The sequence below is a fragment of the Salvelinus alpinus genome, chromosome 31 (assembly GCF_045679555.1).
Source record: "Salvelinus alpinus chromosome 31, SLU_Salpinus.1, whole genome shotgun sequence".
Lineage (NCBI taxonomy): Eukaryota > Metazoa > Chordata > Actinopteri > Salmoniformes > Salmonidae > Salvelinus > Salvelinus alpinus.
Window position 1 is genome coordinate 23,209,818 of NC_092116.1, and position 24,153 is coordinate 23,233,970.

At 43.2% G+C, this 24,153-nt stretch overlaps 1 protein-coding gene across 4 annotated transcripts; it reads right to left on the reverse strand.

Moving 5' to 3' along the window:
* Positions 1-919: 919 nt before the first annotated feature.
* khnyn (KH and NYN domain containing) lies at positions 920-23,542 on the reverse strand. 4 transcript variants are annotated; one of them, XM_071378606.1, is made up of 9 exons: positions 23,287-23,542; positions 17,092-17,383; positions 15,076-15,210; positions 12,466-14,591; positions 9,617-9,747; positions 9,280-9,376; positions 8,779-8,886; positions 8,388-8,489; positions 920-4,746 (listed from the first exon to the last, which is right to left on the reverse strand). In XM_071378606.1, exons 2-9 carry the CDS (start codon positions 17,356-17,358, stop codon positions 4,377-4,379), a joined length of 3,336 nt encoding a protein of 1,111 aa, XP_071234707.1. In that variant the 5' UTR covers positions 17,359-17,383; positions 23,287-23,542; the 3' UTR covers positions 920-4,376. The 4 variants fall into 4 exon arrangements, 3 of the variants coding, with proteins under 3 accessions (XP_071234707.1, XP_071234705.1, XP_071234706.1); XM_071378604.1 differs by having other exon boundaries at positions 9,280-9,406; XM_071378605.1 differs by lacking the exon at positions 23,287-23,542 and adding an exon at positions 17,812-17,907 and having other exon boundaries at positions 9,280-9,406.
* Between the last annotated feature and the right edge of the window lie 611 nt (positions 23,543-24,153).

Below are 24,153 nucleotides of genomic sequence, written 5' to 3' on the forward strand. Positions count from 1 at the left end.
TAGTTTTTTTGTTGTTATTTTGTAGTGAAAGTGGCTAATATTGTATTGATTTGATCACAATTCCCACAGTAAAGGGAAACGTTGATAGTGTTAACTAACTGGGAAAACTCTAGAGAGTTGAGAGGTTAAATTTTCAGTCTGAAATGTTTGATTAGAAGTTGAGCATCAGCAACTTTATATTACCATACTGTAATATTATGTTTAATAAATAAAAGCAAAGTACATTGCATTTAGCAACACTAGTCATCACATCCACAAAATACAACAGTGGCCAGAAGCATTAAAATAATAGGGTACAAAATATTTTTGCAGTAATATCCTTAGGCAGGGGCATAAGTTGGTGGGGGGTCTGGGGGTCCTCTCATTTTTGGGGGCATCTAAAGCAAATTTCCTGCATTTCTACACAATCTAATATGACCCATGGCCCTTCTAGCCATATCTGTTTAGAACAACATAAAGTAAGCAAAAATGCCCAGTCATCAAGCTAGGTAAAAGATTGTTATTAAATATGTTTAAGAGATTTGTAAGACTGAATTAGAACAATGATAATGAAATAATCAATATTGTGTTGCACCTTTAACCAATAGACTAACAAATGAACTACTCTTACTTTATTTGTATCAAGACTTTTGATTGTCTTCATTAAGACATCCTCTACATCAAATGTCAGCCACACCGAGGTACCTATACATCCCACCCTCACCAGTCTAGTAAATAACTCAACTCTCTCCCCAACACAACTTCCTTCCCATCTTTGTTTTTTATGTCTCAAGGAAAGGTTTGGAAAACAAAAGTTTTATAAAAACACACCTACACATTAACAGTACATCCTTCATATAATTAATCTCATTGTAACGGCTTTCCTCCATCTCTTCATCCGAAGAGGAGTAGCAAGGATTGGACCAAAGTGCAGCGCGGCTAGTGTTCAACATGTTTAATAAAGAACAAGTGAAAACACTACAAACAACATACAAAATAACAAAATGTGCAAAAACCGAGACAGACCTATCTGGAGCAGACAATCACAGAGACAGGAAACAAACACCCACAAAATCCCAACACAAAGCAAGCCTCCTATATATGATTCTCAATCAGGGACAACGATTACCATCTGCCTCTGATTGAGAACCATATTAGGCTGGACATAGAAACAGACAAACTAGACACACAACATAGAATTCCCACCCAGCTCACGTCCTGACCAACTAAACACATACAAAACAACAGAAAACAGGTCAGGAACGTGACACTCATAGGTCTCACGAGTGGCGTAGCGGTCTAAGGCACTGCATCTCAGTGCAAGATGTATCACTAGAGCACCTGGTTCAAATCCAGGTTATATCACATGTGGCTGTGACTGGGAGTCCCATAGGGTGTAGTCTGGGTTTGGCTGGAGTTCACCGTCATTGTAAATATGAATTTGTTCTTAACTGACTTGCCCAGTAAAAAAAAAAAAAAAAAGGTCTAATAGTGATGTCGAGCTCTTTTTACTTGCACACAATATAGCTGGGTCACCCCGTCCTGCCCCTAGGGGTCCACCATCCTGCCCCTAGGGGTCCACCGTCCTGCCCCTAGGGGTCCACCGTCCTGCCCCTAGGGGTCCACCATCCTGCCCCTAGGGGTCCACCATCCTGCCCCTAGGGGTCCACCGTCCTGCCCCTAGGGGTCCACCGTCCTGCCCCTAGGGGTCCACCGTCCTGCCCCTAGGGGTCCACCGTCCTGCCCCTAGGGGTCCACCATCCTGCCCCTAGGGGTCACCCCGTCCTGCCCCTAGGGGTCCACCATCCTGCCCCTAGGGGTCCACCATCCTGCCCCTAGGGGTCACCCCGTCCTGCCCCTAGGGGTCCACCGTCCTGCCCCTAGGGGTCCACCATCCTGCCCCTAGGGGTCACCCCGTCCTGCCCCTAGGGGTCCACCATCCTGCTACGCCCCAAACCAACACACTCCACTCAGCTTTAGGAAACATTCATTATAGGTTTCAGCTATGTTAGTCCAAGGCCAGAGTGACAACCAACATTACGGCAGACCCCCAGGGCCAGGACTGAGCAGCCCAGCAGCTAGGGATTACCTAAACAGGTCTCTCCCCTGACGTGGGCATGTTTTCAATACAGACTCCTTTTGTCGTACAGTATTCATATAAGGCATCCAGACCTTATGAAAGTTGCACAGTATACCCTTCATTTTTAATAAATCCAATCTAGTGATACATAACTTTACATTTCTTCCATCCATTTTAGGAGGATAACCAACCTTCCAATGAATGGCAAAGCATTTAACCACTATAACCACTATAAATGCTAGGTTACAGTTTCTTCTGACAGTAGTCTCCAGTATCAACATTTCCAAGCAAACAAAAACAAGGGGAAGGGAGAATCTGTAGACATCCTGAGATAAAAGAACACACTCTTTGCCAGGTTTCAGCCAGCCTTCACAAGACCACAACATAAGCAAATATGTCCCCTTTTGTATTTCACACCTCCAGCAGAATAATTACATTTCTGAGTACATGATATTCAGTTTCATTGGCATATAGTACGTTCTACGGATGTTCTTAAAGTGCAGTAATTTATGTCCGAAATTAAATGAACATGACTGAGCATTCTAACATATCTGTATCCAGTCATCATCATCATCAATAGCGTCTCTAAGGCTTCCTCACATTTTTGTTTTACATGTTTTGTGTCATTGGGAAAAGCATCTATCAACACTCGATACAGTTTGGTAATCAACTTTAAAGGCTTGTCAGACTGTCTTAAAATAGTTTCATTCTTTGAAGCGTCTTGCTTGTCCAGTGTTTGCTGCACAGAGAAAATAAAGTCCTGTAACTGCAAAAATCACCTCAGCTCAGTCACAGACTGGTCTTCCCTGGCTACCCGACCCTGATGAGACCCTTGTCACCATCTGATCCCGCTCAGATGAGGCATGACAAAGAATTACATTGGGGTACATTTATACATTATATATACCAGGAAATAAATCAATGGTTAAACAATTGAAACAATTGAAATGACCATTATTCCCAGATCGCAGACTAGCCTACCCATCAACTCAAGATGGAACTATATTTATTCACTGATTGTTATAAAATACTGCAAAATTCACCTGAGATCTCTAGACTAGTCTTCCATGGCTGTCTGACACTGCAGGGACTCCTGTCACCATCTGATCCAGCTAAGACATGATGAGCATAGTATTGTGTACTGACTGTGCACCATGACAGTGCAACCTGTAGAGCTGTTTATACCGTGTCAGTGTGAAAAGTAGGGAATTAGCTAGGGAAACTGACAGATCAATAACGTTACATTGCTGTACTGACTAATAAAAACATACAATGCGCTGAAAAAACATCACAATATCTGTCGTCAATCATTTGGCCGCTGGTTTCATCGGTTGATTCAAGTCTACTGTGATTTAGGCAAAATAAAGCTAGCTAGCTAACGTTAGCCAACTTTTGGCTAGCTCTGCTAACTAATGGTACATTAGTATATAATTGAATGCACTTCTGTTGAAACGGGACATAACAAAAGCTACAAAACATTTCCAAACAACAGCTGTTAGATACTGCTACCTGACAGATAGCTAGAGGCTAGCTAGAGCTGAACTGGCTGTGGTAGCTACTAGCGAGCTAACTAGCTGCTAGCAGTTCATTCACTTCAGTCAAGAGGTGATGAAACATTAGCTAACGTAACATGCCAGTTACACTACTAGCTGCACTGAGAATATTATTATTTCTGTCAAAGAGCAGTTACCTTGCCAGCTAGATCAGTCAACTAAGGAGCAGACAGTTTCTGTTCTGCTTGTTTTTACAACTCTGAGAAAAAGTGAAACACAAGACAGAAGCTGCCTCTGATCATCTCTCTTGTGCTGGTCCTATATGCCAGCCTTTCAGAAGCTTTGCCTTCATACATGCTGTCTGCATGCTCTGTGTTGTCTGTGCAGACCGAAATCCAGCTAGCTGAAACCAGAAAACAGCCTACCCGACCTCTCTGAGGCTTTTGCATGGTCGTAAAGCATACCGGAACCACGTTTTGTATCACACTGCAAAGATTAAACAGTGCAATTATAAAAACCCAAGGGAAAGTTGCGCATTAATACATTTATTAGTATTGGTTTGATTTTTGGTCCTGTTTTCAAACTTAATTCGATAAAAATAGATTAAGAAACATAATTTTTTAGCCCTGTCAGTCTTTGAACTGAGAGTTATCAATCAAACATTTAAATAAAATACATTAATACATCTTTCTCTGGAACACACACACACACACACACACACACACACACACACACACACACACACACACACACACACACACACACACACACACACACACACACACACACACACACACACACACACACACACACACACACTACTCTCAGTCTACACCCCCCTGCTCCAGTATAAAGTGTGACAGTGAATTGATGTCAGTCACTGTAGGATTACACTGCAGCACCAGAGTAACCATGCTATCCTGTCCTGGGAACACCTGGGATAGGCTCTCCCTAAGCCTGGAGGTCTCTTCTGCACTCCTCTTCACCCCCAGCCCCAGACCAAGGCCCATCCCTGGGACACCGCGTCCAGCCCTAGCCTGGCCATTCCCCCTGGCCTGGCTGGGCTCTGGCTCCACAACGATCCCTGGTGTCCAGTCACGGAAATGAAGGACCTCTGTCTGGGCCCTTGGAGCTTGGGGAGAGTGGAAGGAGGATGCCACGCCTGCAAATGAGTGACTGCCTGGTACAGGAGGCCTGAGAGAAGAGAAGAGAGAGACAGAGAGGGATGACTACCTGTTAAAGGGTGATTGTGTTTCCTGATTTGGCATTGTTTTAGATGTGGTTTATTAAGAAATTCTAGCGGCCATGACTTAAACTTCTTCGGGATCGGTGTCCCTTCCACGGGACGGTTGAGCTAACGTAGGCTAATGCGATTAGCTTGAGGTTGTAAGTAACAAGAACATTTCCCAGGACATAGACATATCTGACATTGGCAGAAAGCTTAAATTCTTGTTAGTCTAATCTAATCTAACAATTTACAGTAGCTATTACAGTGAAAGAATACCATGCTATTGTTTGAGGAGAGTGCACAGTTTTGAACATGAAAAGTTATTAATAAACAAATTAGGCACATTTGGGCAGTTTTGATACAAAACATAAATGCAATGGTTCATTGGGTCAGTATAAAACTTTGCACATACACTTCTGCCATCTAGTGGCGAAAATATAAATTGCAACTGGGCTGCATTAATACATTTAAGTCTTTCTCTTGCATTTAAAAGATGATGGTACAAAAAAATACAAAAGAACGGTTGTTTTTCTCTTTGTATTATCTTTAACCAGATCTATTGTGTTATATTCTCCTACATTCCTTTCACATTTCCACAAACTTCAAAGGTGTTTCCTTTCAAATTTATAAAGAATATGCATATCCTTGCTTCAGAGCCTGAGTTACAGGCAGTTAGATTTGGGTATGTCATTTTAGGCGAAAATTGAAAAAAAGGGGCGGATCCTTATTAATTAAAACGTTAGTTGGTTTTGGGGTGTGGTTTGATGTGGGTGTCTCTTGTGTGTATTTGCAGGTGGGAAGAGTTTGCAAAATTGTTCAGCCAATTCAGCCAGCTGGTGTGCGACCGTGGAAAAGTCGGTTTGACCTTCAAATAACACAATGTGAATGGGACACTATTTTCATGATACACATGTTTTAGTTGCCTCATTAAATGCTTTCAATATTTGTATATGAATTTCTACAACTGTGACTCGTTTCAAGAAGCTAGGCGTATGTTGCACATCACTACTTTGCAGGAGAGGCATTTGAACGTTTTATTTATATTTTTTATGAAAATGCATTTTCTGGCAGAAATGCCTTCTGGAACAGGTGAACTTTAAAGTGCCTTAATAACAAACTTGTATGGCATCTGCAAATACAATCGTTAAATTACGAGCCTAGTTGGTTTAGCCACGGAAGAATACAGGAACTTTCCTGCTAGCCATGATTGGCTGAGATAATGGATGGGCTGGACATGTCAAGAGATGAGTTTGGATTGGTCTGCTTCTGTCTATAACATGAGCTGCTCAGTATGTGTGGATAATCCTTTCTACCACAGATTTTTTTGAAAGATATCATGAAGAACTGAAAAAGTGTTGCATTGCTGCCCTGAAGTTAATAGTGCCATCGGCAAAGATCAGTGGGAAAAAGTAGTGATGGACTATAATCTGGAGGATTATGCCATGCTCACTGAATTAATCAGACGATGAGGGAATTCCTGATTTAGGTAAAAACATTTTAATTGAACCAGTCATTGTAGTCTTCTCTCATCACTGTCAACAGAAGAAACAGTGATCAATAGTGTTGTTGAAATGGAAGAATTTCACCGAGTTTTGAAATCAGTGGAATACCCGGTGGAAGCCAAGAGATGATTGCCAAATGCGGAGAGAGTCGAAAAGAGAACACAGGAGGCTGTTGTATAAAACACCTGTCTCTGGATTACATCTTCTAACTAAGGGCAACCATGGCATCCATGACAGAGGGAGAAACGTTCATTCATGTATACAGGTAAGAGTCTACCTACATTTTCAGATATTATATGTTTCTAATTTTGTCAGAAAGTCCTTTTCATTTAAAGCGTACTATTAGCTAGCTAATGTTAGTTGGCTGGCTCGCTAGCTAACGTTACGTGTATGATCTGTGTAGTAATATTATTTGTATCTCAGAAATCCATTTGCATTGCTAGTTATAGCCTAATGTCAGCTAGCTAACATTGAACATAATTGGTTAGCTTTAGTTAGCTGCCAGCAGATTCATGCATAGTTCATGGTAGCACGAGTTGGGATTATGGTTCATTGTTTAGCTAGCTACATGTCTAAACAAAAGACTCCACTATGTAAGTAACCATCTCACGGTACCGTTTACACCTTCTGTATCCTGCGCATTTGACAAATAAACCCAGATTTGATCTGATATAGTGTATGTTTACCATAGAGGGTAATGTGAGGAACAACATGACCTGCACCAAAATCAGATTAGGATATAGGCCAAGGACTAGATAAAGTGTATTTTTGCTACTACTTTCACCACTTTTAGTCTTGATCTTTGGTTGTTTACTACACTGTGAATCCTTAAAGAGATGGGTGGGGCTAAGGCTTAAGAGTATGTGAATGATGCTGAATGGGTGTAGACAAAGAAGAGCTCTCCAGTAGGTGTACCATAAACATTCGCAGGCCATTTTCTCAAAAGTGGTAGGGATATGGAATGTCAAACCAAATTGACCACGGGCATTACGATCAAGTCGCATGCAGCTTTGCTCCGAACTGATGATTACTTGGATGCTGCAAGCTGTGGGCAGGATTGAAATAAACCCAACCCATGGAAAACTGTTACGGTACCCTTCATTCTGTTACGCTACCCTTCATTCTGTTACGCTACCCTTCATTCTGTTACGCTACCCTTCATTCTGTTACGCTACCCTTCATTCTGTCACGCTACCCTTCATTCTGTTACGCTACCCTTCATTCTGTTACGCTACCCTTCATTCTGTTACGCTACCCTTCATTCTGTTACGCTACCCTTCATTCTGTTACGCTACCCTTCATTCTGTTACGCTACCCTTCATTCTGTTACGCTACCCTTCATTCTGTTACGCTACCCTTCATTCTGTTAAGGTACTCTTCGTTCTGTTACAGTACCCTTCATTCTGTTACGCTACCCTTCATTCTGTTACGCTACCCTTCATTCTGTTAAGGTACTCTTCGTTCTGTTACAGTACCCTTCATTCTGTTACGCTACCCTTCATTCTGTTACGCTACCCTTCATTCTGTTAAGGTACTCTTCGTTCTGTTACAGTACCCTTCATTCTGTTACGCTACCCTTCATTCTGTTACGCTACCCTTCATTCTGTTAAGGTACTCTTCGTTCTGTTACAGTACCCTTCATTCTGTGACATACAATTTTTTCCTCTCATCTCGCAAATCTACATTTTGGTCAAGACTGACTTTACGACCAAAATTATTCTATTTACACATTGTAGTACATTTTAATACTAGAATGTTTCTGACTCATATAGATGTCAAATACACACATTTCAAAACGAGAAAGTTGCTCTTTAATATGGGAGAAATTAAGAGAGTAAGAAAGTATCATGAAGGGTGTGTGTGTGTGTGTGTGTGTGTGTGTGTGTGTGTGTGTGTGTGTGTGTGTGTGTGTGTGTGTGTGTGTGTGTGTGTGTGTGTGTGTGTGTGTGTGTGTGTGTGTGTGCCTGTGTGTGTGTGTGTGTGTGTGTGTGTGTGTGTGTGTGTGTGTGTGTGTGTGTGTGTGTGTGTGTGTGTGTGTGTGTGTGTGTGTGTGTGTGCGTGTATGGGTGTGTGTGTGTGTGTATGGGTTTGTGTGTGTTTGTTACCTGTGCTGGGAGTGTAGGAAGTCATCTAGGTGGGGTCCTCCTCGGCCCAGCGGATCATCCGGTACCATAAAGTGATCCCCCACAAACGTGTATTGGAGGAGTCTGGGTAATGAACAGAAACTGAGGTTACGGACGGATATGAGACAATTTTGACTGGATCAATTTAAAATCAAAGGGATGTTGGTTCATACACAAGGTTTACCTTAGTGGCCAAATCCACTAAGGTAGTGACAAAGATATTGTTGCACTCTAACGTTAGGCAAAAATCTATCCAAAATCTATTTATGAAAATGCTTCTGATTTCTTTAGACAATTCCTAACATACTAAATTACAAAACATATTCCATGCCCATTGTATCTTCTCCTCCATCTCTTCCTTTCTTTCTTTCACCTTTTCTTGATGATTTCTCTCCATACATGAGACTCATCCAGCAGGTCTCTGAGGTTGTCGTTTGTCACGATCACTCCATCCGTCTTCTGGGCCAGCTGTAGCATGAACCTGCAGAGAAGAGAGGGATGAAGGAAGAGGGATGAAGGAAGAGGGATGAAGGAAGAGTGTAAAGGGGAGGTCACTTCATCCATTTAGAGAATATTCACAAGCCTTCTACTGTAAATGTATAATTGTAACAAACTGAAATAACGTTCATTAGTCACCTAATGTCTGGTGAATGTGACAATAACACTTTTTTACACTGTTTTTTGCTGTTTATAAGTAGACCTTAAAGTTAATAAGCAGTTTATAAGCAGATATTCAGATAAAGTTTATAAGCTGTTCAAAGGTAGATATTTTCTGGTAAAGTTTGTAAGCGGTTTACAAACAAGGTATATATTTAGTATAAGAGCAGTTTACAAGCAGATCTATTGTATGACAGAGGAGAGCGACTAGAACAACCTGTCGTCGTATGAGTTGATCCTCTTCCCTTGGACTTCTCTGGAGGGGGTGTAGGAGAGCAGACCCAGGTTCTGGAGCTCACTAAGGTAGTGCTGCTCTGAAAATAACACAGACACACCAACCTCTCCTTCATGAACGTAGTACACACAGTCACACACATTTACCACCATTAATCAATGACTTAGGGGCTAAACATTGTTGGGGGTCTATTCTAAAGACAAATACATATGCATACTTCCTGAAGTAACTTAATTGAAAACTGAATTGATAAAACTGATGACATGAAAGAGCTAGGTGGATGTGAAGTCTGGGCTTCCAGACAGACATATAGTGTTACCTTTGCCCCGGTAGTCTCTCTTCTGCCTCCACTGGGGCAGGAAGGTACTGATTCTGCGATGCCCGCGGTTCCAGAAGTGTTGCACGGCCAGGGCGATGCCTCGGCATGAAAAGAAATGACCCAGCCCGTGACTATAGAGAAGGAGTGGGATAAAACCTAATTAAATGACCCAGCCTGTTACTATAGAGGAGTGGGATAAAACCTAATTAAATGACCCAGCCCGTGACTATAGAGAAGGAGTGGGATAAAACCTAATTAAATGACCCAGCCTGTGACTATAGAGGACTGGGATAAAACCTAATTAAATGACCCAACCGGTGACTATAGAAGACTGGGATAAAACCTAATTAAATGACCCAGCCTGTGACTATAGAGAAGGAGTGGGATAAAACCTAATTAAATGACCCAGCCTGTGACTATAGAGGAGTGGGATAAAACCTAATTAAATGACCCAGCCTGTTACTATAGAGGAGTGGGATAAAACCTAATTAAATGACCCAGCCTGTTACTATAGAGGAGTGGGATAAAACCTAATTAAATGACCCAGCCTGTGACTATAGAGAAGGAGTGGGATAAAACCTAATTAAATGACCCAGCCTGTTACTATAGAGGAGTGGGATGAAACCTAATTAAATGACCCAGCCCGTGACTATAGAGGAGTGGGATAAAACCTAATTAAATGACCCAGCCTGTTACTATAGAGGAGTGGGATAAAACCTAATTAAATGACCCAGCCCGTGACTATAGAGAAGGAGTGGGATAAAACCTAATTAAATGACCCAGCCTGTGACTATAGAGAAGGAGTGGGATAAAACCTAATTAAATGACCCAGCCCGTGACTATAGAGGACTGGGATAAAACCTAATTAAATGACCCAGCCTGTGACTATAGAGAAGGAGTGGGATAAAACCTAATTAAATGACCCAGCCTGTGACTATAGAGGACTGGGATAAAACCTAATTAAATGACCCAGCCTGTGACTATAGAGAAGGAGTGGGATAAAACCTAATTAAATGACCCAGCCTGTGACTATAGAGGACTGGGATAAAACCTAATTAAATGACCCAGCCTGTGACTATAGAGAAGGAGTGGGATAAAACCTAATTAAATGACCCAGCCTGTGACTATAGAGAAGGAGTGGGATAAAACCTAATTAAATGACCCAGCCTGTGACTATAGAGGACTGGGATAAAACCTAATTAAATGACCCAGCCTGTGACTATAGAGAAGGAGTGGGATAAAACCTAATGAAATGACCCAGCCTGTGACTATAGAGGACTGGGATAAAACCTAATTAAATGACCCAGCCTGTTACTATAGAGGACTGGGATAAAACCTAATTAAATGACCCAGCCTGTGACTATAGAGAAGGAGTGGGATAAAACCTAATTAAATGACCCAGCCTGTGACTATAGAGGACTGGGATAAAACCTAATTAAATGACCCAGCCTGTGACTATAGAGAAGGAGTGGGATAAAACCTAATTAAATGACCCAGCCCGTGACTATAGAGGAGTGGGATAAAACCTAATTAAATGACCCAGCCTGTTACTATAGAGGAGTGGGATAAAACCTAATTAAATGACCCAGCCTGTGACTATAGAGAAGGAGTGGGATAAAACCTAATTAAATGACCCAGCCCGTGACTATAGAGGACTGGGATAAAACCTAATTAAATGACCCAGCCTGTTACTATAGAGAAGGACTGGGATAAAACCTAATTAAATGACCCAGCCTGTGACTATAGAGAAGGAGTGGGATAAAACCTAATTAAATGACCCAGCCCGTGACTATAGAGGAGTGGGATAAAACCTAATTAAATGACCCAGCCTGTTACTATAGAGGAGTGGGATAAAACCTAATTAAATGACCCAGCCCGTGACTATAGAGGACTGGGATAAAACCTAATTAAATGACCCAGCCTGTTACTATAGAGGAGTGGGATAAAACCAAATTAAATGACCCAGCCTGTTACTATAGAGAAGGACTGGGATAAAACCTAATTAAATGACCCAGCCCGTGACTATAGAGGAGTGGGATGAAACCTAATTAAATGACCCAGCCTGTTACTATAGAGGACTGGGATAAAACCTAATTAAATGACCCAGCCTGTTACTATAGAGAAGGACTGGGATAAAACCTAATTAAATGACCCAGCCCGTGACTATAGAGGACTGGGATAAAACCTAATTAAATGACCCAGCCTGTTACTATAGAGAAGGAGTGGGATAAAACCTAATTAAATGACCCAGCCCGTGACTATAGAGAAGGAGTGGGATAAAACCTAATTAAATGACCCAGCCTGTGACTATAGAGAAGGAGTGGGATAAAACCTAATTAAATGACCCAGCCTGTTACTATAGAGGAGTGGGATAAAACCTAATTAAATGACCCAGCCTGTTACTATAGAGAAGGACTGGGATAAAACCTAATTAAATGACCCAGCCTGTGACTATAGAGAAGGAGTGGGATAAAACCTAATTAAATGACCCAGCCCGTGACTATAGAGGAGTGGGATAAAACCTAATTAAATACTGTATAATGTTTGATACTTTGTATAGTTCAGTATGTGCTTTGAATCATGTAAACTATAGCTGTCAGTTAGAGCATAGCATTACCACTAAAACTGCCGTGGATTCAAGTACTGCAGGGGCCACACAGGTTTGTATGCTGCTGTTCTTTCTACACTGCTTTCAATGAAAGCGTTAACATAAATATCTAAATGAATGATTGAATGAATAACCGCAACATTTTGCCTGCTATTCTTGTCTGTGGTTACATTTTTTACATCTTTTTTTTTTATCCCTTCATCCGCTCACCTCTCTTGTTCTCACATTTCCTCGTACTCACCTCATGGCAACGTTGCTCCCATCGATAATGACCATCCTGAGTCCCGGGTCTCCTGGTTGGTCGGTCAGCTTGAGGTCAAATGGAGTCTGGAGGCCTTCCATGAAGCGCTGTTGCCCTGTCACCACAGCCCCTGCTGCCATGGTCGGGAGACCTCGTCTATCAACAGCCACCGCTGTTAGGGCTGAGAGATCCCTTCCCTCTACTGCTAAGGGAAAGAGACCACGTTTCTCCTTCGCTCTGGTTGCTGAGGAGTTATTCATGGTAAGGGTGAGGGGTAAGGTGGTCTGGGGTGGCTGGGTGGGAGGGTAAATGAGTTGATGGGGAAATAAGAGAGGGTAGGTGGGTTGTGCGAGTAATGTGGTGGGGTAGGTGGGTTGTGGGGATACTGTGTTGGGGTAGGTGGGTTGTGGGGGTAGTGGTTTTGGGTAGGTGGGCTGAGGCGGCCCTCTGACTAAAGGGGGGCTGGCTCGATGGGCGGTGTGTGTCTGTGTGGGATTCTTCTGGTGACTGTGAATCGGGAACGGAATCTGGTTTGTCATGGCATTCCATTGAGCCAGATCGGGTTCAACCTTAACTGTACCATCGACGATTCGGTTCCGTGCGGTCACTCCTACCTCATTGGTCTTCCTGTCACTCTTTCCTTTCACACTCTTTCTTTCTTCTCCTCTCTTCTCAGTAGCAGTTGACTGCGGTGCTGGTGCCTCCATCTCTCTACCTCTCTCCTCCTTCCTGTCTCCTGCTCTGTCCTTTCTCTGTAGCTCTGAGACAACCTCATCCACCTCTCTTGGTTCGTCTCGTACCTGGTCCTGGGAAGCAGCTTCTGTCTCTCTGGCTCCCTCCCTCTGTAGCTCCAGGAGTAGCTGGCGTGTGGACAGTTCAGGTAACATACTGTACACTTCTGCTACCTTCTCCTCTGTGTATCCACAACTGGCGGCAGCCCTCTTCACAACTCCCAGGACAAAATCCTCCTCGTTCCACCCTTCGCCTCCCTTCATGCCGCCCTCGCCCCTCTCCCTGCCTTCCTTCAGTGAATCCTCAGACAGGTTAGCGGTAGACCCTCCACTCTCCCTGCCTTTTCTCCCCTCCTCTCTACTCCTCGCCCCTTCTTCCACACCTCCCTCCAGCTCCACTCCCATCCCTCCATCTATACCGCTTCTCTTTCCTCTCACTCCTTTACCTTCCCTCCCCTCCACCTCTGTGTGCTCCATCTCCACTGGGCGGTTCATGGCCAGACCGGTCTGGTCATGTTCTTGCTGGACCAGGTCCAGAATCTGGGAGGCTTCTCTGGGTCCGGTCCGGGCCAGGACCCTCATTACCACATCTTCTGCATAGCCCATAGCCGTGAAGAACTTCAGCAAGAGCCCAAACTCCTCCCTACTCCCTACTGACAACATCTCTCCCTCTCCTTCCTCCCCCTGTTCCTCATCCTCTACCTCCGGTTGGGAACGTCCTTGCCCCTCCTCCTCGGTTTGGAGGATAGAGTGGAAGATGGGAAGTCGAGATGCTGCGTCTTTCTCTATCCCTCCCTGTGACCAATCTTTGCCCATCTCTCTTTCTTGTACATGTAAGGTAGTGAACGTCTTTTGTTGAGAAAGCTGCCCAATATTCCGTAGACCAGGGTCTTGGTTGTGGGTGGAATTTACAGGAGGTTTTCTCCTTGATGTGGAAATCCCCTGCATTCCCTCTATGTCCCTAGCCTCTCCAGCTCTGGTCCCTACTCTGGTATCCATAAGTGTTAGTATGTCCAAGCCTGACTGGCTGTCCCATCGTCTCTGGCTATCAGTGTCCATTAGACCCACTCTGTCTCTAGACCCCCCAAGACTGAGGTTCGAGCCCCCAGGACCGGGGTTGGATCCCAGTCCAGACTCCCTCACCAGATCCAGTAGAGTCTCCTTCACCATCCCTGGTAGCACCAGCAGATCCAAAGTGTGCCTGTCCTCCCATCTCTCCACCAGGGATTTGAAGGCCCGACGGGAATCTAGGGTCTCGCCTGATCCTCTGTTGCCAGGCTCGGTTCTTCGTCCCTGGGTGACCTCGTAGTTCTTCACCAGGTCTGTGATGAGGGAATAGGCCCTGACCACTGGTTCTGCCAGTCCTGAGATGAGCAGGAAGCCTGGGGAACCCACCTGGAGGAAAGGAAATGGGAAGAAATTGAGATAATCTTAACTTTAGCCTTATTCTTGCCATCTCTCTAAAGAGACTTAGGGGCTCCCGAGTTGCGCAGAGGTCCAAGGCACTGCATCTCAGTGCTAGAGGCGTCAATACAGACCCTGGTTAGATTCCAGGCTGTTTCACAACAGGCCGTGATTGAGAGTCCCATAGGGCGGAGCACAATTGGCCCAGCATTGTCCTGGTTAAGGTTTGGCCGGGGTAGGCCGTCATTGCAAATAAGAATTTGTTCTTAACTGACTTGCCTAGCTAAATAAAGGTTAAATAAAAAAATAAAAAAATAAAGACTCAAACACACAACCTTCCTCTCCTCTAATGTGCATTTCCTTCCTTTACATCATCCATCTGATCAACTTTGTGTGTGTGTGTTCCTGCGTGCCTATGTGTGTGTGTGTGTGTGCAGTCTGCACGTGTGTGTGTTGTCTATTTGTCTATTCTTACCAGTATGTAAGCAGAGGTGTTTCTGATCAGGCACTCCATGAACAGCCCTCGTGCTCCACAGAACACACAGTGAAGGACACCTGGATATGGAACCTCGTGCTGGGCCTCCTGGTTCACAACTCCCTTCACAAACAACTGGATGAGAGAATGAGAGAGAGAGGAGGAAGTGGGGAGAGAGAGAGAAAGATTTAATACTATATTATGTTACAAAATACAGTATGTTTTGGAGTTTTCCCTGGTCAGATGACGTGATCAGAAAAACCGCATGGCCCAAATTGTGACACATACAGTGGGGAGAACAAGTATTTGATACACTGCCAATTTTGCAGGTTTTCCTACTTACAAAGCATGTAGAGGTCTGTAATTTTTATCATAGGTACACTTCAACTGTGAGAGACGGAATCTAAAACAAAAATCCAGAAAATCACATTGTATGATTTTTAAGTAATTAATTTGCATTTTATGGCATGACATAAGTATTTGATACATCAAAAAAGCAGAACTTAATATTTGGTACAGAAACATTTGTTTGCAATTAACAGAGATCATACGTTTCCTGTAGTTCTTGACCAGGTTTGCACACACTGCAGCAGGGATTTTGGCCCACTCCTCCATACAGACCTTCTCCAGATCCTTCAGGTTTCGGGGCTGTCGCTGTGCAATACGGACTTTCAGCTCCCTCCAAAGATGTTCTATTGGGTTCAGGTCTGGAGACTGGCTAGGCCACTCCAGGACCTTTAGATGCTTCTTACGGAGCCACTCCTTAGTTGCCCTGGCTGTGTGTTTCGGGTCATTGTCATGCTGGAAGACCCAGCCACGACCCATCTTCAATGCTCTTACTGAGGGAAGGAGGTTGTTGGCCAAGATCTCGCGATACATGGCCCCATCCATCCTCCCCTCAATACGGTGCAGTCGTCCTGTCCCCTTTGCAGAAAAGCATCCCCAAAGAATGATGTTTCCACCTCCATGCTTCACGGTTGGGATGGTGTTCTTGGGGTTGTACTCATCCTTCTTCTTCCTCCAAACACGGCGAGTGGAGTTTAGACCAAAAAGCTCTATTTTTGTCTCATCAGACCACATGACCTTCTCCCATTCCTCCTCTGGATCATCCAGATGGTCATTGGCAAACTTCAGACGGGCCTGGACATGCGCTGGCTTGAGCAGGGGGACCTTGCGTGCGCTGCAGGATTTTAATCCATGATGGCGTAGTGTGTTACTAATGGTTTTCTTTGAGACTGTGGTCCCAGCTCTCTTCAGGTCATTGACCAGGTCCTGCCGTGTAGTTCTGGGCTGATCCCTCACCTTCCTCATGATCATTGATGCCCCACGAGGTGAGATCTTGCATGGAGCCCCAGACCGAGGGTGATTGACCGTCATCTTGAACTTCTTCCATTTTCTAATAATTGCGCCAACAGTTGTTGCCTTCTCACCAAGCTGCTTGCCTATTGTCCTGTAGCCCATCCCAGCCTTGTGCAGGTCTACAATTTTATCCCTGATGTCCTTACACAGCTCTCTGGTCTTGGCCATTGTGGAGAGGTTGGAGTCTGTTTGATTGAGTGTGTGGACAGGTGTCTTTTATACAGGTAACAAGTTCAAACAGGTGCAGTTAATACAGGTAATGAGTGGAGAACAGGAGGGCTTCTTAAAGAAAAACTAACAGGTCTGTGAGAGCCGGAATTCTTACTGGTTGGTAGGTGATCAAATACTTATGTCATGCAATAAAATGCAAATTAATTACTTAAAAATCATTCAATGTGATTTTCTGGATTTTTGTTTTAGATTCCGTCTCTCACAGTTGAAGTGTACCTATGATAAAAATTACAGACCTCTACATGCTTTGTAAGTAGGAGAACCTGCAAAATCAGCAGTGTATCAAATACTTGTTCTCCCCACTGTATAGGAAATTACCACCTTGCATTACTGCAAAACACATAAGGTTAACCTCAACTTCAAAACATGTTAACATAACATTAATGTTTGGAGTTAAAAACAACAATAATAGGAGCCATTTCTTACTTTGGCAGCCACAGCGTCCTTCCTCACTCCTTTTAGTTTGAGCCAGATCTGTCCATCATGGGGTAACACAGCATCCTCCTCTCTACCGATCGTAAAAGACACCCCAAATATCCTCTCCACTGAGGGATGGAAGGACCACAAGGCACCGCGTAGCGCTCCGGAACACGCAAATTCATCCTCCACCTGCTCCTCTCCTCTTCCATCATCACTCCATCCTTCTCTCACTCTTACAGACATTGGAGAGAGATGGCTTAGGGCAGAGGCCATGGCACTGGGTAGATGTCAAAACTCACTGAGATGGTGGGAGAGAGAGAGAGAGAGAGGGGGGGAGGGAGAGAGAGAGAGAACGAGAGACAATACACAGGGAATTTTTGACATGTAAATTAAGCATTTTGATATTGAATTTGAAAATTGAGAGAGAAGACACCGAGAGAGTGAACCATGTCTGTTTATTTAAAATAAAATATGAATAACTTAATATATTTATTATTGTTATTTTCTAGATTATGTGTGTAATTAGAAACACAAGCATTTCGCTGTGAAAACATCTATAAATCTGTGTACCCGAACAATAGACTTTGATTTGCCCATGTCAGCCAATGACAACCATATCAGCATAGATCTATAGGTTAACGAGATGAGATTTGGAAGGATGGCCTCGCAAGACTCATCTAGGTAATTAAGCAGTATTCATAACCCAAGTGGGACATTGGTATTTACCACATACGACTGGGAAAACCCCACTTGAACGCCCCTCCAACTGGTAATTACCAGTGATGATCCGTTATTCAGGGCAGGTGGCCCCACCTGTTTAGCTAAAAAAATAATATATATACAGTGGGGAGAACAAGTATTTGATACACTGCCGATTTTGCAGGTTTTCCTACTTACAAAGCATGTAGAGGTCTGTAATTTTTATCATAGGTACACTTCAACTATGAGAGACGGAATCTAAAACAAAAATCCAGAAAATCACATTGTATGATTTTTAAGTAATTAATTTGCATTTTATTGCATGACATAAGTATTTGATACATCAGAAAAGCAGAACTTAATATTTGGTACAGAAACCTTTGTTTGCAATTACAGAGATCATACGTTTCCTGTAGTTCTTGACTAGGTTTGCACACACTGCAGCAGGGATTTTGGCCCACTCCTCCCTACAGATCTTCTCCAGATCCTTCAGGTTTCGGGGCTGTCGCTGGGCAATACGGACGTTCAGCTCCCTCCAAAGATTTTCTATTGGGTTCAGGTCTGGAGACTGGCTAGGCCACTCCAGGACCTTGAGATGCTTCTTACGGAGCCACTCCTTAGTTGCCATGGCTGTGTGCTTTGTGTCGTTGTCATGCTGGAAGACCCAGCCACGACCCATCTTCAATGCTCTTACTGAGGGAAGGAGGTTGTTGGCCAAGATCTCGCGATACATGGCCAAATCCATCCTCCCCTCAATACGGTGCAGTCGTCCTGTCCCCTTTGCAGAAAAGCATCCCCAAAGAATGATGTTTCCACCTCCATGCTTCACGGTTGGGATGGTGTTCTTGGGGTTGTACTCATACTTCTTCTTCCTCCAAACACGGTGAGTGGAGTTAGACCAAAAAGCTCTATTTTTGTCTCATCAGACCACATGACCTTCTCCCATTCCTCCTCTGGATCATCCAGATGGTCATTGGCAAACTTCAGACAGGCCTGGACATGCACTGGCTTAAGCAGGGGGACCTTGCGTGCGCTGCAGGATTTTAATCCATGACGGCGTAGTGTGTTACTAATGGTTTTCTTTGAGACTGTGGTCCCAGCTCTCTTCAGGTCATTGACCAGGTCCTGCCGTGTAGTTCTGGGCTGATCCCTCACCTTCCTCATGATCATTGATGCCCCACGAGGTGAAATCTTGCATGGAGCCCCAGACCGAGGGTGATTGACCGTCATCTTGAACTTCTTCCATTTTCTAATAATTGCGCCAACAGTTGTTTCCTTCTCACCAAGCTGCTTGCCTATTGTCCTGTAGCCCATCCCAGCCTTGTGCAGGTCTACAATTTTATCCCTGATGTCCTTACACAGCTCTCTGGTCTTGGCCATTGTGGAGAGGTTGGAGTCTGTTTGATTGAGTGTGTGGACAGGTGTCTTTTATACAGGTAACGAGTTCAAACAGGTGCAGTTAATACAGGTAATGAGTGGATAACAGGAGGGCTTCTTAAAGAAAAACTAACAGGTCTGTGAGAGCCGGAATTCTTACTGGTTGGTAGGTGATCAAATACTTATGTCATGCAATAAAATGCAAATTAATTATTTAAAAATCATACAATGTGATTTTCTGGATTTTTGTTTTAGATTCCGTCTCTCACAGTTGAAGTGTACCTATGATAAAAATTACAGACCTCTACATGCTTTGTAAGTAGGAAAACCTGCAAAATCGGCAGTGTATCAAATACTTGTTCTCCCCACTGTATATACATATACATATATGCACAATATATTGGTGAACATATCTGAATCGGCCGATATTAGCTAAAAATGCCAACATTGGCACCGGCCCGATGTCTAATTTAACGCCGATGTGCAAAACCAATGTCAAAGCTGACGTGCATACCTATATAATGTAGGTACATGAAGTAATGACGCCACGTAAAATTTTGCGCTGCACGTATAACACAGCATTCCTAACCTAGCCCACAATGTCTGCCGTGTGGATCGAGCAGTCAACTTGTCGAGCAGTCATTTGAAAGAGTAAGAAAATTCAAAGGCGAAATCCATTAACGCCAAGATAATGGAAGTCATTGCCCTTGACAATCAACCATTCTCTGTCGTGGGTGATGTTGGCTTTCGCAGACTGGTCGAGCACCAAGTGCGCTATTTTTCAGATGTTGCCCTACCGGAGTTACACAGTAATAGCGTCACTGCTATTAGCTTCACGACTGATATTTGGACCAGCGATATCAGCCACATGAGCATGCTGAGTCCGACTGCACAGTGGGTCGTCGAGGATTTCGTACTGAGGAAAGTCATATTGTATGCTCATGAATGTGCCGGTTGTCATACCACTGCTGCAATTTCAATGGCATTTGAGAACATGTTTGAAACTTGGAAACATGAACACACTAGCTGACTCCATTCAAACAACTGACTTGAGAAGTAAGCTAATCAACTGCGCCTGCAGCAGACGTGATACCCTCTGTCATGGCATTGAAACGCCTGCTCAACAAAACTGCTGACACAGGCTGTGAACAAGCGATTCGGTGGCATTCTTTCTTTACTGTGTCGCCACCATGCTCGATGCTATGTACAAGGATCTGCGATTGAGATTGCATTATCTGTGGATCTGTTGGGGCGGTATGCGAATTGGAGTGGGTCTATGGTGTCCGGGAGGATGCTGTTGTGAGCCATGACCAGCCTTTCAAAGCACTTCATGGCTACTGACGTGAGTGCTACGGGGCGGTAATTATATAGGCAGGTTACCTTGTCTTCCTTGGGCACGGGGAATATGGTGATCTGCTTGAAACATGTAGGTATTACAGACTCGGTCAAGGAGAAGTTGACAATGTCAGTGAAGACACTTGACAATTGTTCTGTGCATGCTTTGAGTGCACGCCCTGGTAATCCATCTGGCCCAGCGGCTTTGTGAATGTTGACCTGTTTAAAGGTTTTGTTCACATCGGCTACCGAGAGCATTATCACACAGTCATCCAGAACAGCTGGTGCTCTTGTGCATGCTTCAGTGTTGCTTTCCTCGAAGCGAGCATAAAAGGCATTTAGCTCGTCTGGTAGGCTTGCGTCACAGGGCAGCTCGCGTCTGGGTTTCCCTTCGTAGTCCGTAATAGTTTTCAAGCCCTGCCACATTTGACGAGCATCAGAGCCGGTGTAGTAGGATTCAATCATCATCCTGTATTGACACTTTGCTTGTTTGATGGTTTGTCTGAGGGCATAGCGGTATTTTCATAAGCGTCCGGATTAGTCTCCCTCTCCTTGAAAGCGGTAGCTCTAGCCTTTAGCTCGATGCGGATGTTGCCTGTAATCCATGGCTTCTGGTTGGGATATGTACGTACAGTCACAGTGGGGACGTCGTCGTCGATGCACTTAGTGATGAAGCCGATGACTGAGGTGGTGTACTCCTCAATGACATTGGATGAATCCCGGAACATATTCCAGTCTGTGCTAGCAAAACAGTCCTGTAGTGTAGCATCCGCGTCATCTGACCACTTCCGTATTGAGCGAGTCACTGCTTTTCTTCCTGCTTTAGTTTTTGCTTATAAGCAGGAATCAGGAGGATAGAATTATGGTCAGATTTGCCAAATGGAGGGCAGGGGAGAGCTTTGTATGCATCTCTGTGTGTGGAGTAAAGGTGGTCTATTGCCTGCATTAAAGTCCCCGGCCAATAGAAGCGCCGCTTCTGGGTGAGCATTTTCTTCTTCTCTACCAGACGTTGCGTCTCTGTTCTGCCGGTGCATGGAAAATCCCGCCAGCTCTATATTATCCGTATCTTCATTCAGCCACGTCTTGGCGAAACATAAGATATTACAGTTTTTAATGTCCCGTTGGTAAGATAATCTTAATCGTAGGTCGTCAATTTTATTTTCCAATGTTTGCACATTAGCAAGAACGGATGGTAGTGGGAGTTTACCCGCTCGCCTACGGATTCTCAGAAGGGTGCCTGATCTGCGGCCCCTTTTCCTGCATCTTTTCTTCAAGCAAATGACGGGGATCAGGTCCTTTTCCAGTGAAAGCAGTATATCCTTTTCGTCGGACTCATTAAAGGAAAAAGTTTATTTTAGTCTGCAGTGAGTAATCGCTGTTCTGATGTCCAGAAGTTATTTTCGGTAGCAGCAACATTATATACAAAATAAGTTAAAAAATAAGTTACACAAACAGCGAAAAAATACTAACAAAATAGCACAATTGGTTGGGAGAATGTAAATATGACCATAATTCTATCCTCCTGATTCCAGGAGCTCAGGAATGATAGACAACTTCATACTAACAGCTTACTACACAACATACACTTTGTATTACACTTAGAGTTATAGATGGCTCCGAAGAACATGGTTGACGTTCTTCGGAGCCATCTATAACTCTAAGTGTAATACAAAGTGTATGTTGTGTAGTAAGCTGTTAGTAGCCCATGTGCCTCACCCTAATAATTTGGTCAATTTTTGTTTGCCCCATAAAGATTTACATGCTAACATCGCCACTGGTAATTACAAGTGGGGAAGTTGTCTATCATTCCTGAGCTCCTGGAATCAGGAGGATATAATTATGGTCATATTTGCCAAATGGAGGGAGGGGGAGAGCTTTGTATGCATCTCTGTGTGTGGAGTAAAGGTGGTCTAGGATTTTTTCCCCTCTGGTTGCACATGTGACATGCTGGTAAAAATTTGGTAAAAATGATTTAAGCATTAAAGTCCCCTGCATTAATCACAAGTGGGAAAGTCGTTAATCATTCCTGAGCTCCTGTTGGCTTCACGTTCATGAGGAAAATGGGCATGATTGTCCGACATGATTTTGTTCAAGTGCTTTTGAAGTCGGAACAATTCATCAACCAATACGATTTTAGGTAGCTTGTTAATCTAGCTAACGTTGCTAATAATACAATTAGCTAGCTTGCTTAACATTGACAATATGGTCTAGCTAAATTATCCATATCGAGAAGGTTGTAGTTGTCAAAAACGAATTTGTTGTCATATTTTGGTTGTAAAGGTCAAAGGTCTGTGGTGAAACGTCACAACTCGGGCAAAACTATTTTGTTTCCCACATGTAATTCTGACTTGGAGGGTCTTTATATTGAAACTTTGTTGATGTCACCTACTAAGGAAATTACCTCGATAACAGCATTTTCGGCAGTTAAATACAACAACAAAACATTATTCATAAAAAGCAATCTATTGTTTATGAAAACTATCATTTGTTTACATCCATGAAAATGTATTTTTAGTTTATCTTTGACCCAGCTTGTTGTTAGCCATTAGCCAATCGCCGTTTCTCAACGAGTTCAAACCACGTGAATGCATCCAATTGTTATTTACAACTTAAATAATAAGGCCTACCACCACTTGGTTATGAACACAGAATTATAACAGGTACTAACACACTCTCTAAACACAGCATCGTCCACAACAACAGCTATAATCGTTTATTTCATTTACAAAGTTAATTGTAGGCTATATTTAAATAATATTATGAACAAACTCAACAAAATAATTCTCTAACCTCATTCATCCTTTTCCCGAAGTTGCTTCTCTCAGTTTCGATTTCTAGTATTTGAAAAACTTTGTTTTGCCTTCTGTAATCATAGATCAATGCAGTCCAAAGTTCACAAGTACCGTGAACACAAAAAAGGGCGTGAATGAGCGACAGCAAAGGTTGGTACAATTATACAAGAAAGTTTGTGAATTGAGCGACAGAGTTAGGCTACTGTAGAAAGTACTATCTGAAGTTATGTGGGCTTTAAAACAGACACTATACAGACACAACAACATAAAGGCTGGAGTATCTGCGACATACGTAATCATGTAGGCAGAGTAACACGCACGATTTAAATAGGTTATTATCGGTAATATCACCGACAGTTTAATACTTTATTAAATATCTTTGGTGCTTTCGAATTATGTGTTGTAGACCTACATAAATATCAGATTCGAAGTTACTGAACACACTTGTACATAACAACAACATGCTATCGTAAAATCCCTACCTCTATGAAAGAACATAAATGCGCAAATACACCAGGCTGTACGATAAAAAAAAACGAGAATTAACGGTCGTCACTAGTTACAACATCCACAAAGTCACAAACCCTGCCTATTTCTACAATTTATCTCCTTACATTTTTACTTCAAAAAATCTAACCTTAACCACACTGCTAACCGTATGCCTAACCATAACGTTAAATTAAGATCAAAAAGTACATTTTTGTTTTCATGAATTTGTACGATATAGTCAAATTTGACTTTGTAGCTGTGCTATCTAGCAGAAACCAAAATAAACCGAGCGATCAGGGAAATTCCATGTACGTCACGTGCAACATAAAAACTCCCCTTTCCAGAGATAGGTGTACCGCTGTAAACTAAAATTAAC